General features: G+C 31.8%; 1 protein-coding gene across 2 annotated transcripts in view; it reads right to left on the reverse strand.

Moving 5' to 3' along the window:
• The window catches only part of LOC145305688 (neurotrimin-like), a 47,290-nt gene that overhangs the window by 7,365 nt on the left and 21,926 nt on the right, over positions 1-17,999 (reverse strand). For both annotated transcript variants that reach the window (XM_080147409.1, XM_080147402.1), the window contains exons 4-11: positions 6,577-6,638; positions 5,918-5,996; positions 4,278-4,344; positions 3,174-3,240; positions 2,612-2,703; positions 1,816-1,944; positions 1,085-1,197; positions 360-428 (exon numbers count right to left, since the gene is read on the reverse strand). In XM_080147409.1, coding sequence (XP_080003535.1) covers positions 360-428; positions 1,085-1,197; positions 1,816-1,944; positions 2,612-2,703; positions 3,174-3,240; positions 4,278-4,344; positions 5,918-5,996; positions 6,577-6,638 — 678 coding nt within the window. The remainder of the gene's footprint in view (positions 1-359; positions 429-1,084; positions 1,198-1,815; positions 1,945-2,611; positions 2,704-3,173; positions 3,241-4,277; positions 4,345-5,917; positions 5,997-6,576; positions 6,639-17,999) is intronic.

A 17,999-nucleotide genomic window follows, 5' to 3' on the forward strand; every position in this document is an offset into this window, starting at 1 on the left:
ATAAGATTTGCACTAAAGAGTTTTAAATTTAATGAAAGCCACCTTATTTAGAATTAAATGGCACCTCCACGTAATTCATTAACATTAATGCTTAACAATAATATAACAAACCAAAAATAAACACGTTTGATAGTACCTATGTTAATGACTGAATTCTTTGTTTATACAATTCGGTGTTTGTAATTTTATAAACAAAACCTGAGTAATCTACTTTTGCTGCATATTTTAAAACATAAGTTGGCTGAAATAAAATAAAATTCTAATACTGCCAAATGATTCTTTAATTTATTGTGAAAAAAGCCTTAGCTAAATAACGACAAACTTTAATAACTATTTCTGTGAAAAAGAAAAATATTCACCTTATAAGCAGGGTTCGACTCAGCTTTTGAAATTTTAAACTTTCTAGATTGATGTAGCATATTACCATCCTTAAACAAACAAAAATCAATCCATCAAATTATCATACGTCACAATAAAAAAAATATTTTATTTTATTTCAATATTTTCATTCACTTTTTTTATAAAACATTTCTATAAATGTTCTCTTACTAAGGATTCTTGAAATTTAGTTTAATGCCGACTTTCAATTGGTTCTTTGAATATCAACCGATAATGTCGGAAATATTAACACAGCCAAGTTGCTACAAAAGAGCAGAAAGCAATTTGCTAGTAGACGAAAAAAGCCCTAAAAACTCATGATCCAGGTACGTAGTTATCTGGATTATATATATATACATATACATCTATTGTTTATAACGTTAACAAACAAGGTTTTTACGTCATAGAAGCGCAACATTTTGTAACATCTTTAGCATGACATGTCAGGAGACTAATCTATACCAGGCATATTCACCAAGAAAATCAGAGAGTGATGTGACAGTGAGCCGTTTATTACACTAGTCCCCAAAGTTTTATAATAATGTTTTCTAGAGCGAAGTTTGATTGGTTGGCTCCTTAAGGTGAGTGTTCAAAGGTTTCAACCACTATTTATAATCTACAGAAGGGGTCATTTTGTATATCATCACTGGGAATGTACATCATTGTCTTATCCCTTTAGATCCCTGCAAAAATAATGTTTGTTTACCTTTTCCCAATAGTTCAAGCTAGCAGGATGTGCCTCTACAACACAGGTAAGACGAACAGATTCACCAGAGTATACAGAAATCAGCTGCTCCGGCACCCAGATCATTGGGGGAACTGTAATTTTTACAAGCTATAGAGTATTACCATATTTGTCAAATAAGAGTAATGTTACTTCACGTGTTATAGGCTGTATTTTTTCCTCGTTTTGAAAACGAGTAAAATGCAACAGTAATAATAGTCAGCTTATTCAAATGCCGTAATTATTTCAATAAAAAAAACGAAACCTACACGTGATATTCAGCTGTCGTTGGGGGGGAAACACCTAGTAAATTAACGACCTTTTCGCCTGCCTTTACCCCCTCCCCCATATTTTTTTAGATTTATTTTGCTTGTTGGTTATACCTTCTTATTCTTATTTGATTATCAAATTTCTGATTACAAAGAAGAGAGTTTCGGGATAATGGGCTGTTTATTAAACTAGCCCCCAAAGTTTTATACAAACGTTTCTTATTCGTTGGCTTAACAACTCTGGGGTGTTTAAATGAATTTTGATTGGTTACTTTTTTGATTTGAGTGTCTAAACGTTGCAGCCTCTAATTGTAATCTACAGAATTTGTGATTTTGATTCTTAACATTTACATGAATTAATTGGCCATTGTCTTATCCCTTATTATTAAAAATTGATACATCCAAATTTTAATATAAGAAAAACTTTATATAAATGAAACTTACAATCAATTCCAAGTTGAATTCTCTTGCTAACAGCTGGTGGAACTCCATTCTTGGCTATACACATGTATGCTCCCATATCCATGCGGGATACCTTCCACAGGCGCAGCTCTGACCCGCTTACCTCCATTACTAAAAAAAAAACAGTTGTAGCTTAGGTAGGGAGGGGACCATGGATTGTAAATTTAACTGGCATCCATAGTTATTACCCAGGTTTTATCATTGGTTGGTGAAAAACTTTGAGCACTCTGTTTAGCTCAAATTAGCAGTGTCAAAACCACAATATTTATCAGGGGGTATTTTTATTTTCTTATCATTACATTAATTTATCATCCATTGTCTTGTCCCTCAAAATCCCTGCAATAATGATTAAATTTAATGGAAAAGTTATATTGTGCCTGCAATAAATGACGTTATAATGACCTACCATTGATCAATTAAAATGTATACAGGCCTGCCATTGGTCATTTAGTCTGTGCATCGGCCTATCATTGGTCATTTGTAGTGTATGACGTCATTTTTATAGAGCTTCATTTAATGGTAATGGTTATATCTCGCATCGTATTATAAACAGCCTTCCGCGGATATTAAGTGTACAATTATAAGATTAAAACCAGTCTTTTTAGCCCTGAGATGTCGAAGGCATTGTCTAAAAAAATGGTTTTAATCTTATAGTTGTACATTTTATATTCATAGAAAACTGGATTTGATACGATGCTAGACATAATTTTTCGTAAGGATGGGAATCGGTTCGAATCCACCGGATATTAATCGGTTTCGAATGAATACGAGAAGGTACCTGATTCATTTCTGCTGAGGTTGATAGTTTTACCATCCTCTCGTTTCCACACTACAGATGGCATAGGGTTGCCACGGGCTTCACAGCGTAAACTAATAATAAATTAAGTAAAAGAGCAACTTTAAAAAAAAATATTTAGTAAAAAGCTAATTTAAACATTTTAAAATTTTTGGAATGTAAAACAAACGAATGTAAAAAAGTTTTATTTCAATTGTTTATTGGTAAGGATATATATTTGTCTACTTCAACATCCAATATTTGTTTCAGTCAAAATATTAAAATATATCGATAATAAAGAATTATGAATATTTACATATATAGCAAAGTTTTATATAAAGCATTGAGGATAGATAATTCACGCAAAAATATGTTGCTAGAGGCAGGATCTAACGCAAACATTGCAAGATAATATCAGATAGTCAAAAAAAATTAATTAGTAACCTTATGAACATTTGGCGAAAGCAAAAACAACTAAGTAAATCACGTTTCCTAAGAATAAATGGAAGACAGGCTGATATTTGAATGAATAGAAGAGCAGTGCTTCTTATAATAAAGTACTAACCTAACATTAGAGCCTTCAGTCTGTACCATATCACCAGAACTGGATCCATCCATAATTCTTGGTGGTACTAAATATACAGAGTTATTATTATTAGATCCTTCAGTCTGTACCATATCACCAGAACTGGATCCATCCATAATTCTTGGTGGTACTAAATATACAGAGTTATTATTATTAGATCCTTCAGTCTGTACCATATCACCAGAACTGGATCCATCCATAATTCTTGGTGGTACTAAATATACAGAGTTATTATTATTAGATCCTTCAGTCTGTACCATATCACCAGAACTGGATCCATCCATAATTCTTGGTGGTACTAAATATACAGAGTTATTATTATTAGATCCTTCAGTCTGTACCATATCACCAGAGCTGGATCCATCCATAAATCTTGGTGGTACAAAATATACAGAGTTATTATTATTAGATCCTTCAGTCTGTACCATGTCACCAGAACTAGATCCATCCATTATTCTTGGTGGTACAAAATATATAGAGTTATTATTATTAGATCCTTCAGTCTGTACCATGTCACCAGAACTAGATCCATCCATTATTCTTGGTGGTACTAAATATACAGAGTTATTATTATTAGATCCCTCAGTCTGTACCATCCATCCATAATTCAAAATAATATACAATATAAAAAACCTCACCTTGAATCAAGTTTAAAATTTCCAAGTCGTTAATAATTTGCTAACTATTGATATACTTAATTTCCCAGGTTTAAAAAGCTTTATAAATGAACTGGTGTGAATTAATGAATAAATTCAAGCATTTGGATGATTTTAAACTATTTTTCCTTCCACAGAGCCCATGAAATCTATAAGTACAGCAACATTTAGATGTATAAACGCAAGCAATCATTACTTAATACGAATGGAACATAATATTACTCAACAAACAAAATATACAATTGTTTAAGTAAAATGTTGTAGTACATAGTATGTATAATTGGACGTAATTATCTTCCTGTTAAATCATAAAGATAGGATCATGGAAAGAAATCAAAGTAGCGGTTTTCAAAATAGCTTTTGATATGTTATTTTAGGTTAAAATAATGTTAATGATTGTCCCGCAGGGTTAGGAAAAAATGCTTACCAACAACATGTAGATGTCCCAGTCTTGTCTTGGCTTTGGCTGTGTTTATTTGGCACATGTATTGTCCCTGTAATTTAACAATTATTTGGATTTAAATTATTTGACCTATTTGGTAATTCTAGGTATATGTATGTTTTTGTCAAAACAAAACACAATTCCTTTCAAATAAGTATGTAAGTTTGTTTGTCCTTAAAAGATCTCGCTAACTGCACTATACATTTAGTTCTTCTTTACAGGACTGCTTTCAAAAGTAGTAAAAGTTTTTTTCTATTTCTTTTTGGAGGGAGGGTAAGTTTACCATTCAAGCAGAATAGCTCCACATTTCTAGAAAGGGAGTTTTGTTGAATTTTGATTGGTTGGCTCATAAAGTTGAGTGTCCAAACGTTTCAAACACTAATTGTAGTCTACAGAAAGGGTTATTTTGTGTATCATCATTGGAGATTTTCAAAAATTTATCTGCCATTGTGTTATCACTTTAGATCCCTGCCCCATTCCCCTTTATTTTTTATTTCTAAAAAATTAAGGGAGAAAAGGCTAAATTATAACATAATTGTATAGCAGCTTCACTGCTTCAAGACTCTATAGAATTTCAGATGTCTTATAATGTGCGTAATAAATACTAAATAGGTGATAAATAGTTACATAACCAATTTAATTCAACAGGATCAAATGTCATAAAACTTAAGCTTTGTAGATTCCCCCTTTAAGTAAATCGGGTAATTCTGGATAGAAATTCTTATGATAAAGCAACAGGGTGTCTAACTATCTCTGCTTGCCGCTAAATCGATATGGTTCTCCTTTACAGGTTAGCTTCTCATACGTCCTGGGGAAGGATAACACAACCCTTCCAAGAGAAATCGTCCTTATAAAAAAAGATTTAGAATTACTACTTTGTGAATCAAACAAAATCAATAAAAAAATATCAATCTTTTGAGGTTAAGGAATATTTATACGGTTCTAAACAACCCTACTATACTCTAAATTTCCAGCGAGAGAGAGAGGGGACAATGGGCTGTTAATACACTAGTTCCCAAAGTTTTATGATAACGTTTTATTATTTGTTGGCTTAACAACTTTGTGGACAGTAATGAATTTCGATAGGTTGCTTTATTAATTTGAGTGTTTTAACGTATTAACCACTAATTTTAATCTACAATCATTAAGTTGAGTGATCAAACGTTGCAAGTATTAATTTTAATCTACAGAAGTGTTAATTTTGTGTGTCATCATTTAGAATGTACATCAATTCATCGGCCATTGTCTTATCCATTTACATCACTGCATAATTTCCCTTATAAGCAGACTATTTACATTATAGATCATGCAACCTTTATCACTGTTAATCATCGTCTTTTTTAAAGTTTTAATGTTTTTAGCCTGTCCTATACACGCCTAGTTGTCCTAACTTACCCAGGGATCTAAAGGGATAAGACAATGGCCGATAAATTTATGTACATCCCCAATGATTATACACAAAATTACCCCTTATGTAGATTATAATCTGTGGTTGAAACGTTTGAACACTCAACTCAACTTAAGTCTCCAAAGTTGTCAAGAAAACGAATAAAAAAGCCTTATTATAAAACTTTGGGGACTAGTGTAATAAACAGCCCAATTTCCCCTCCCTCCCTGTAACCTACCTCATCTTCACTCTCTACATCTCTGATATGTAGGCTCCACACATTGTTTCCATCATGGGTCACACCTATTCGCGGATTTCTGAACAATATGGTATAATTATTTAATGCAAAGGAGAACAATGTCTGTTTGTCTGTTTAAGATCTTGGTAGCCGCTGGACCGATTGAGTTAAGATTTTTTCGATAATTTTTCTAAAAGAATGATTATGTACAGCAGGGGGGGGGGGTGGGAGGACTTCAAATCACCTCTTTAGGCTTCGCTCCTGAAGGCTAGGGGAAAAGCCGCTAGTATTACAAAGTAGACTTTAATCTATATTGAATACAGATTTTTTAACTATAAAAACATAAATATAAAAACGTTTTAATCAATAAAAGTCCTATTCCCTGACATATTAATGACTGCTTACTTTGTTCCTAGCATCTAGATATCTTTAGTCGAAGGAAGAGGGGGAAGGGAGAGAAGGAGCATAAATATATCTTAAACCGACCAGGAGGTATGTTAAGCTTCTCTATAATGGAGAACTTGATCTGTTAAGGGTGTTAGCGGGATATTAACTTTCAATCAACCTACTGCATTAATTTTGAACTTAATATTACTTGTTACAGATAATCTAGCTCACCTAATTATAAATAAGAAAAACTAGAAATAAATAAACATTACCTAGTAATAACATTATTTTGCACTGTTAGGATAGCTGATTTATCATAGTGTATCCATGCTACCTAAAACATTACGGTCATTTTTCAGTAATTTGTATAGAAAAATCAAAATAGTCGATAAAATGTATGTGTAAATTTTTGTGTCTTTCTGGCAAGTAGACTTCAATAACTAAGAAAATAATGCATTTATTATTATGTTCTCTAACCCTAGTAGTTTTTAAATCTGACAAGTAGTGACAAAACCTTGTCTAATCTGAGTTTTGACAGGTTTTCCTCAGGTTTTAATCTGCCCGCCCCTCATCAATCAACTCTGACATTTGATTACATTTCGTCAGATTGTAATCTGACGAAACCTGTGTTTTTGCGCAAAAAGGTACTAAAACTCAGATTACTCAGGATTTGCCGCCAAATTTTTAATCTGTCAGGGGGGATTTCAGATTATAATCTGACGAATCTGACTCAATGTGAGCAAAGTTCAGGTGATTAAGATCGTAATCTGTGATTAAATTGACCCTCAAAATTTGCCCAGTTAATCCCTTATCTGACATTTGATGACAAACAGTCATACTCTAACCTGACATTTGATGACAAACAGTCATACTCTAATCTGACAATTGATGACAAACAGTCATACTCTAATCTGACATTTGATGACAAACAGTCATACTGTAATCTGACATTTGATGACAAACAGTCATACTGTAATCTGACATTTGATGACAAACAGTCAAACTCTAATCTGACATTTGATGACAAACAGTCATACTCTAATCTGACATTTGCAGACAAACAATCATATTCTAATCTGGCATTTGATGACAAATGGTCATACTCCTAACTGACTTTTAGTGACAAACAGTCATACTCTAATCTGACATTTGCAGACAAACAGTCATACTCTAAACTGACATTTGCAGACAAACAGTCATACTCTAATCTGACATTTGATGGTTAACAGTCATACTCTTATCTGACTTTTATTGACAAAAAGTCATACTCTAATCTGACATTTGATGACAAACAGTCATACTCTAATCTGACATTTGATGACAAACAGTCATACTGTAATCTGACATTTGATGACAAACAGTCATACTGTAATCTGACAATTGATGACAAACAGTCATACTCTAATCTGATATTTGATGACAAACAGTCATACTCTAATCTGACATTTGATGACAAACAGTCACACTCTAATCTGACATTTGATGACAAGTTGTCATACTCCTATCTGACTTTTAGTGACAAACAGTCATACTCTAATCTGACATATGATGAGAAACAGTCATACTCTAATCTGACATTTAATGACAAACAGTCATACTGTAATCTGACATTTGATGACAAACAGTCATACTGTAATCTGACATTTGATGACAAACAGTCATACTGTAATCTGACAATTGATGACAAACAGTCATACTCTAATCTGATATTTGATGACAAACAGTCATACTCTAATCTGACATTTGATGACAAACAGTCACACTCTAATCTGACATTTGATGACAAGTTGTCATACTCCTATCTGACTTTTAGTGACAAACAGTCATACTCTAATCTGACATATGATGAGAAACAGTCATACTCTAATCTGACATTTGATGGGAAACAGTCATACTCAAGTCTGACTTTTAGTGACAAACAGTCATACTCTAATCTGACATATGATGACAAACAGTCATACTCTAATCTGACATTTGAAGACAAACAGTCATACTCTAAACTGACATATGATGACAAACAGTCATACTCAAATCTTACATATGATGACAAACATTCATACTCTAATCTGACATTTGATGACAAACAGTCATACTCTATACTGACTTTTAGTGACAAACAGTCATGCTCTAAACTGACTTTTAGTGACAAACATTCATACTCTAAACTGACTTTGAGTGACAAACAGTCAGGTTAGAATATGACTGTTTGTTACTAAATTTCAGATTATCAAAAGACAGGTTAGAATATGACAGTTTGTCATTAAAATTCATACTCTAATCTGACTCATAATGATAAATAGTCATACTCTTTATAAAAAAAATGATAGCAATAAATTCTACAAAATACAACATTAATTACACAATATATATAACAACTATAAAATTAAGTGATGGTACTCTTCAAAAAATTTGGTTGTTCTAGTTGTGCAAATGGGTCAACAGAAGTAACTATCATAAAAGATTTTTTATGGGACAATCTTTTAATTAAGTTATTCTATTGAAAATTGTCAAAATTATCTTTTTCTTGGTTTCTCATTTCTTTGTTTGTGTGTTGACTGCATCAAAAATGTTTTAATGTAGTTTTATGATTTTCAAAACCACTTCAACATCAGACAAAAAAAAATATCAACAACCTGACATTGTAGTGATTCTAAAATTTTGTGGTTAATTATTTTTTGGCAATAGAAAAACTAATTAGAAATAATTACATATCATCAAATAATATCTAAAGGTATAGTTGCATGAAGTGCATTTAAAAAGTATGATGGCTAGCATAAGTAACAAAAATACCATCCAACATGTATAATTTTGTATTAAAATGAATAACAATCAATTAGGTACCACCCTAATACTGTTTTTGTATGTTGCATATATCCAAAAAATATGATTTTCAAGTCTTGATATTTTTAAAACTACATGGTAGAAAATTGAAATTATTTCAAATATATGTCCTATAAATGAACTATTAAAAATGAAAAATAAGCAGTTCACAAAATTCAAGTTTAAATGCAATTAGTGCAACTACACCTTTGATGCAAAAAAATAAGGAAAAATTAAATACTATTAATTAGACATCTATGAATATTAGCTAACATTAACTAAACAATTTATTAAACTAAATAATAATAATATATCTGAAATTAGAAAACTAACCAACAAAGAAAATACACCATTTTTTTGTTTGTTTTTGTAAATGTAGAAAAGATTAAGATTTACTTAGTGCTATATTTTGAAGTAGTTTATTTATGAAAATTTTTAAAACTTTAAGTCTGTCCCTATGACTGTCTCATGTCTGCCTATATACGTATGTCTTTATATCTGCCTGTCCATCATATCTGACCCTTTGGCTGTCTTATGTCCAGCCTATGTATGTCTGTCTTTCTGTCAGTCTGTACATCTGTCTAAATATATGAATATCACTCTGTCTGTCCTTCAGTCAATGGTCTGGTTGTCTATCAATCTGTCTTTCCCCTTTCTGTAAATCTGTTAGATCATCTGGCTGCCAGTCTGTATCTCTGCCTGTTTGTCTGTCAATATGTCTATGTATATGTTTTTCTGTCCTCATGTCTGTTTGTCTGTATATCTTTCTGTCCATCTATAACTGTCCTTCTGTCTTGTTTTTCTGTATTTATAACTTTTACAATTTTTTTTATACTTTCAGTCTGTATGTTCACTTTTTCTGTCCCTTCTGTCTCTTTATCTGTCAGTTTGTTCATATGTCAGTCTGTCTGACCATATGTATGACATTCTGTCTGTCTGTCTTACCAGCTATCTGACCATATGGATGTCAGTCAGTCTGTTTGTCTTACCAGCTATCTGACCATATGCATGTGAGTCAGTCTGTTTGTCTTACCATCTGTCAGACCATATATGTAAGTCTGTCTATTTCTTCATATGTCTGAATGTCTGTCTTAAAACCTGTCTGACTTAAAACCTGTCTGTCTATTTGATTGTCCTTTTGTATGGCTGTCTGTCTATTTGTGGATCTATCTGTCCATATGATTATCTGTCTGTCTGTTGAAAGTTCTCTGTCTATCTTTGTGTCTGTCTGTCTGTATTTCTGTAAGTCAGTCTGTCTGTCTGTTTGTCTATAATTATATATGTATGTCTGTTTGTCTTTCCATCTGTCTATTTTTCATGGTGTCCATCTTTATTGGATTTGTATTCTTGTTTTCTGTATGAACTAAATATTAGTTTCACTAGGAACCAGGATCAGACAATAGATGATAAAGGAAGGAATAGGTTGTGCTAAAAATCCGTAAAGGTGAGAGTTTTAAGGCTTAAAAATAGTAGTAAAAAACAGATAATATTTCTTATTGAAAAGAACTATAGACAATTTTTTTTAAGTTAACATAAATTTTTATCATTCTACTACTGTTTCTTACTTAAAACTACTCACAACCTTTACAGATTTTTTAGCGCAACCTACTCTTCCCTTCATTTAAACACCTCAATTACAACTGAACAATAAGCCCCTTTTATAGGTTAGTATTCTAACAAATAGGTTTTGATACTGTTGGTATTTTAAACCCAATCAATATTTTTAAAGAATATCCAAAGATTTTAAGCCAACAAAGTAAATATAATGTGGACAGAGGAAAAAACTTAATATTTGGGGAGAGAGAGGATATTTGACTGTAAATTATATTTTTACACTAGGGTAGCGAAGGATCTCAAAAATGGATATGGTTACACTTTGCAGTGAATAGTTTTAGGTCTAGGGAAGAATCTTAAATATTTGGGAGGAGAGTATCTCCTTACTTTAAATAAAAAAAAGCCCCATCCCCCCATATTTTAGAGTCTTCTAGGGGCGTAGTTACTAGTTCTAATATTAAAGTAAAAGGATCTCCAACTATGTACCTTTCAGTCTGTTTGTTAAAGTTTAGATTCTCAGAGGTCCTGGAAGTGTTTATAACTAATTTGGGGGAAGGTACCAATACTATCCCAAGAGAAATGCCCATCTAAAAAAATAACTCCTCCCCCCCCCTCAATTTTTTAAAAAAACTATAGCTAAAAATGGTAGGGTTGACTTCCCGCTGGCCTCTAGTAGCGTAGCTGCTAGTAAATTGTTATGACAGAAAGACAGAATAATTTAACTAGTATTGATCCAATACTGTATCCTTTGATTTTAGGAATTTAAATGTAATTTTTCAGGGATAAGACAATGGCCGAAAAATTGATGCTCATAAGTCCCAAATGATGATACACAAAATTACCCCTTCTGTAGATTATAATTTGTGGTTAAAACATTAGGACACTCGAACAATAAACCAACCAATTACTAATTAATAAAAGTCCCCAGAGTTATTGTGCCAGTGAATGAGAAAACGTTATTAAAAACCTTTGGGGACTAGTTCAATAAACAGTTAAATGTCCCCTCCTACCCTTGTATGCATCTCATAAAGTTTTAACAGGAATTCAAGAGATAGGTCAATGACAATACATTTATTCATTTCCCCAATGATGATAAACAAGATATACTACCGTAGAATGAATTTATTGGTTAAAAAGTTTTAAATGTACCAGTTTAGAAAAAAAACATCCAAATTTAAGTGTTTGAGCCAACGGTAGAATACTTTGGGTACCAGCATAATTTGAAGTCCAATGTCCCCTCCCTCCTTATTACAATAATACCAAAATTTTGTAGTACGCTTTCTTATTCATTCCCTCAACACTTTTGGTACTTTTATTAAATTTTCATTAGTCAAATAATATACTAGCAGTTTCCAAACATTTCAACCCTACTTTAGAATAAAATTATTGGTTGAAAAATTTAGACTCTGCTAGTTAAGAAAAAAAGTATCTGAGTCAAAAAAAATAACTTTGGGTACCAGCATAAATTTTAGCCTTTCTCCTTGTTACAAAAATATAAAAAAATTATAGCACAATTTCTATTCGTTTCCCCAACACTTTTATTAAACTTTGATTAGTCAAGTAATATACTAGCAGTGTCCAAACGTTTTAACCAATAATTATATAATTTAGAAGGGGTATATTAATGTATTATCCATAGTCCTATCCCTAAATACATATATTTACAGATAACCTCGAATAAAAAAGGTCACTTTAAATGTTTATAAGTTTTTTTAAAATTAGGTTGATTATTTATAGTATTAATTACAGGCAGTTTACCAAGGATATTTGTTTATCTTCGCTTCTACAAGTAAAAACAATCTTTAAAAGTCAGCCTCTCCCCTTTTTTAAAATTATAAAATCTTTTTTTCACCTGATCATTTAAAAAGGACTTTTTTTCTTATTTTTGTTGTGTGTTTTATCTTATTTCTCTATCCCTACTTATATAAGGAAGCAAAAATGAAAACAAATGTATATAAAAGCGATGCTCCAAAGCAATAAATAATTGCTCAGGATATAAATTAATAGGATATTTAATTACATCATAAAAAATGATTGTCAAAAATGTTAAATAAAATCAGCATGTTTTAAAATAGATGTACAGACTTTCTAGATTGGTTTGCTTTCTTAAGTGTACCTAACTCTTACAGGAATAATCATGTAAAGTTTCAAATCGATACAACAATTCTAACATGCCTAAATTAACGATAAAACCTATCATATATGTATGGACATACATACCCCAATTCTTTAGAAGCTTCGTTTTTAACGAGAAAACAAGGATGGTAACATTCAAAAAGCGAAGCTTCAAAGTGACAGGACAAACGAACATTACCACTTGTGTAGATCTAGAATAAAATTGGACGGCTGAATTAACCCCAATTATACAGAAGCTTCGCTTTAAAACAAGGATGACAACATCCATAAAAACGAAGCATTGAAACGGTTTAAAATCGATAGGACAATTCTAACATGTCTAAATTAACGATAAAAGCTATCCGTTACGGAAGGACGGACCGATCATAGTTATAGAAAAGCTTCGCTTTTAAAACAGTAATAATAGCCAGGGATCTAAAGGGATAAGACAATGGTAGATAAATTGATGTATATCACCAATGATGATACACAAAATTACCCCTTCTGTAGATTAGAATTACAATTAGATTACAATAAAAATCTATAAAAGTCCCCAAAGCTGTTAAGTCAAGGAATAAAAAAACGTTATTGTTAAACTTTGGGGACTAGCACAATGTCCCCTCCCTCACTGAATAGTAGAGTATCTTTGCATTAATAAAAATTTTATAAGGGAGGCTTTTCTATAATTCAGGTCTGTGCGTCCGAACTTCCATAACGGATAGCTCTTTAGGTTAGTTTAGTATATAATTGTCCTATCGATTTAAACTTTTCTCCTTACGATTTCAATGATTAATGTCGTCGACTATATAGCTCTTAAAATAATACTCTTGGCTGACATATTATCGACAATCTATTTGCCAGGGATATTAGAGATTCTATTTAAACTCCCTTTCCACAAACTAATTATGTTTATCCAGGGATCATAGGGGATAAGACAATGGACGGTATATTATGATATTAGAGGGAAATTTAGACTGTCAATTACACTACTTAAAGTTTTAAAATCACGTTTATCTATTCGTTTTATTAAAACTTTAGGTACTTTTATTTGATTTTGATTGGTTACTTCTTTAAAAGCTTCAAAGGTTGTAACTAAAAGTTAATCTTCAGAAATGGTAATTTTGTTTATCAATTATGATTGTCTTATCCCTTAAGATCCCTGACAAAGTTACCCTTTTTGTAGATTAAAATTATTGATAGAAAATGTTTTTCTTGTTAAATTCGTACTTTGCTCTTAGTTTGATTTGTTTTAATAGAAAATCTAAGTTGGGTAGGGATAGATTAATGAGAAGAAAAAAATAATGTTTGTAGTAAATTGTTTGATATCAATAATACAAAGTAGCTTGATGTCTGTCTGTCTGTCCGTCCGTCTGAAGCTTAAGATCTCGGTTACCACAGAATCGATCGGATTCTACTCTTCAGGGTATATACCTATTGAACCCGGTATTAGTGTCGGACTGATTATGACGTAACAAAAAAAATTAGCCAATGAGAGGCTACTATGAATTTTACCATTGGTCAATAATGTCCTCTCATTGGCTAATTTTTTTTGTTACGTCATAATCAGTCCGACACTAATACCGGGTTCATACCTATTGGTCCTGTGGTGGTTTTAAGTTATTTTCTAGGGGGGGTGGGACACCCCCAACCCCCCCCCCCCCAAAAAAAAAATGAAATCCCCCTCCCCTCAAAAAAATTGGGGGGGGGAGAGTATGGTTCGCAGCACCAGATTTTTTTTTATTTTTTTTAGAACTACCTCATGGGGCAAAGTCCCTAGAGGCTAGGGGCGAAGCCGCTAGTTTATATTTATTTAATGTATATGCATATTAAGAAACAAACTTATTTTCTTCTCTTTTAATTACTTTAAACTTTAAAATATACCAGCGATTGCGAACCTAACATTTAGGAGCTAGGGAAAGGAAGAAAATAGTATAAAACCATCGCAGGACTAATATAAAGTTTTCCAAAAATAGAGAACTCGATGGGTTAAGTAGCTTTAGAAGTCTTAAGCTACAGATAAAACAAGGATGACAACCTCCATAAAAGCAAAGCTCTGAAATGGAAGAACAAACGAACATTAACATTTGTAGATTGTCAAAACTAAATTAGCAGAATATTAATGCATCAGTACAAACAATATTTAAGTAAATTTGTTGCAATACTGAATAAATTTATGATACTGTTTAAGGACATACTTACATTTTTGGGACTTGTTTATAGAGATGCTTTGCTTATAACATTATACCTTGTTGTAATAGGAATCAGTTTCCAAAAAATCAGAAGAATCAAATAATTTTAACATACAAAAATTTGTTATCAAAAAAGTTAAAAATCGACATGTTTCAAATGGACGTACGGACATTCTGGTATTGATTATAGAGTTGCTAGGCTTTCTAAATTGTGCCTAACTACTACATAAATCATCATGCAAAGTTTGGAATCGATAGGACAATTCTAACCTGTTTAAATTAACGAAAAGAGCTAACTCTCTGTGACGGACGTACGGACGGACCGACCCTAATTATAGAAAAGCTTCGCTTTTAAAAACATTACTTCTTTATATAATAGAGGGAGGGTGTAGTCCCAAATAGGACTTATGAGAAGCTGCACTTTAAAGAAAAATCATATCAGTGAAGTGGTTTGGGAGATCCTTCGGTACACAAAGACAGACACATAGACATCTTGTTACCTTTACATGACATAATCAAACTTGTTAATAATATACATTCTTATTGAAAGTTTAACTTTTAGTTTTTAGAATGTTTGTCTCTGCAGAAATAATTAAAATAAATGCATATTGTCAAATGGTCACAAATAATGTGAAAACCTAATATAATATTAAAACAGCTAATTATACCAAAACATGTTATTAAAACTTAACTTAATTTAACTTAGATTATAGTTATGAATATGGAAGCTGACATATTTATTGCAGATTATCTAAACTAACCTTTATACTTTATTTTTTTGGGAGGGTTATAAATCAGGGATACGATTTTAGACAATTTTGCATTAAATAAATATGGTTATTTTAATTTGCCTAAAAATTTATCAGAGTAAAATGTTACAGTTGAACCGGTCTACCTTCAAACTAGAAAAGGTTTGATTTAAATTTTAAGATTTGTGACTTTATCTAATTTACTTATTTATCTAATAGTTTATGTTTAAGGTAGGGGAAAGACAATGGCACATAAAATATTTTCCAGTATGGCTTCATAACCGATTAATATCCAGTGGATTAGAACCGGTTCTCAACCATACTTAAAAATCATGTATCATAGCGTATTATATCCAGTTTTTTACAAATATAAAAATGTATAATCATAATATTAAAACCAGTTTTGTTAGCCGTCGTCTTTGGCATCTCAGAGCTAGTTTTAATCATATAATGCGTTCAAATGCATTGTAGAACCAGTTTTATTTATATTTCTTATAATACCAGGTTCTTAACCCCCCCCCCCCCCCCCCCAACCCCACTTCTCCATGGTTACGAATTTAATCTGGTAATACTCGTCCCATTTCCTCATAACTATACCTTTCTAAACTAAATGTTTGGGTTGGTATCATATTATAATATAAAAATTACCGCAAATATAAGTATTAAATAAAACAAATTTCAACAAAGTAATACAATTCTAACCTTAGGATTCTTCAAAAGTTGCACTTTGATTTCTTTTTAATTTGTTTGTTTATTATTATTTTTGATCTTTGGTGAAATGGTGATTTATGATTTAGCATTAAAAACCACGACATTTTTATATTCAAAACTTATTCATTATATTGATCATACAATGTCGAGATTATTATTGCTAAAATATCTTTCATGTAACTGCAAAATAAATCAATTAACAACTTTGTTTTAACATATCTGTTAAAATTAACTTTTAGTTTAAACAAAACACATATCACATGCTTCGAAGTTCACGCTTTGCAGGTCAAGCCAATACTAGCCGCTAGCGTTATATGCCTCCCTTTTTACATTCCCTACCCCCATTTAAGATGAAAGGCAATACATACATCAGAGAGATATTCAATTATTATCAGGGATCTAAAGGGATAAGACATTAATGTGATTTAGATAACTTTTTAAGCTACTCTATAATTCACTTTGTCCGTCAGTCCGTCCGTCCGTCCGTAACGCTATGGGGAAAATGGGATTTACTCAGCTCCTATAAAAGATAGAATGCTGAAATTTTTTGACAACATTCCTATCATTAAGGAGCACAATTGACTAAAAAACATCATTGGCGGTCGGGCCGCTTTTTAGCAGGTTTTAGGCTATTTCTATATTTTTCACATTTTTCTCCATATCTTCAGTGTTTATGGTCCAATTTACAAATCTATTCTTGATTTTAATAAATACACTTTAAATTTACTTGTACTTATTCCAATCCATGATCTTTTGCTTCGCTACTTATGGATGTTGTCATCCTTGTTTATATACTCTTTAATTTCAGGGATGTCAAGGGCTAAGACAATCGCCGATAAATTGATGTTCATCCCCAATGAAGATACACAAAATAACCCCGTCTTTAGATTACGATTAGTGGTTGAAACGTTTGGACACTCAACTAAATGAACCAACCAATCAAAATTTAATAAAAATCCCCAAGAAATCAAAGAATAAGAAAACGTTATTATAAGACTTTGGGGGCTAGTGTAATAAACAGCCCAATGTCCACTCCCTGCCTGAAATATTTGAAATATCTACCCATCCCTTTGGCCGGTTATCGGGTCTTGATTTTAAAAGACTAAAAACTATAAAAAGATTTTATCCCCCTTTAGAATAAAATCAGCATAATATTTGAATTGTAAACCTAGATATTTAATTACATCCAAGAAAGGCCACAAGGCAAATAAATTAAAGAGTAACTGCACTGTTGATCAGCAATTTTTTGGCTGGAAATTCATAGTTTGAAATTTATAGGACAATTCTAACATGCTTAAATTAATAATGAAGAGCTATTAATTACTAACCCGACGGTTTAAAAGTCATACTGGAATAGATATTTATCGCATCGTATTATAGACAGCTTTCCACGGTTATTTATAATGAAAAAAATATACAAATAAAACCAGTTTTGTGGGCCCTGAGGTGCCTAAGACCCGTGCTAAAAAATATAACATTAATTTTACGATTTCTATTTTAATAATTGTGGAAATTTGCCTGTAATACGAAGCTAAACATGATTTTTCAGTATTGCTT

Source organism: Acartia tonsa, chromosome 2, assembly GCF_053477335.1.
Source record: "Acartia tonsa isolate MP-2025a chromosome 2, ASM5347733v1, whole genome shotgun sequence".
In the NCBI taxonomy this organism is placed as follows: domain Eukaryota; kingdom Metazoa; phylum Arthropoda; class Copepoda; order Calanoida; family Acartiidae; genus Acartia; species Acartia tonsa.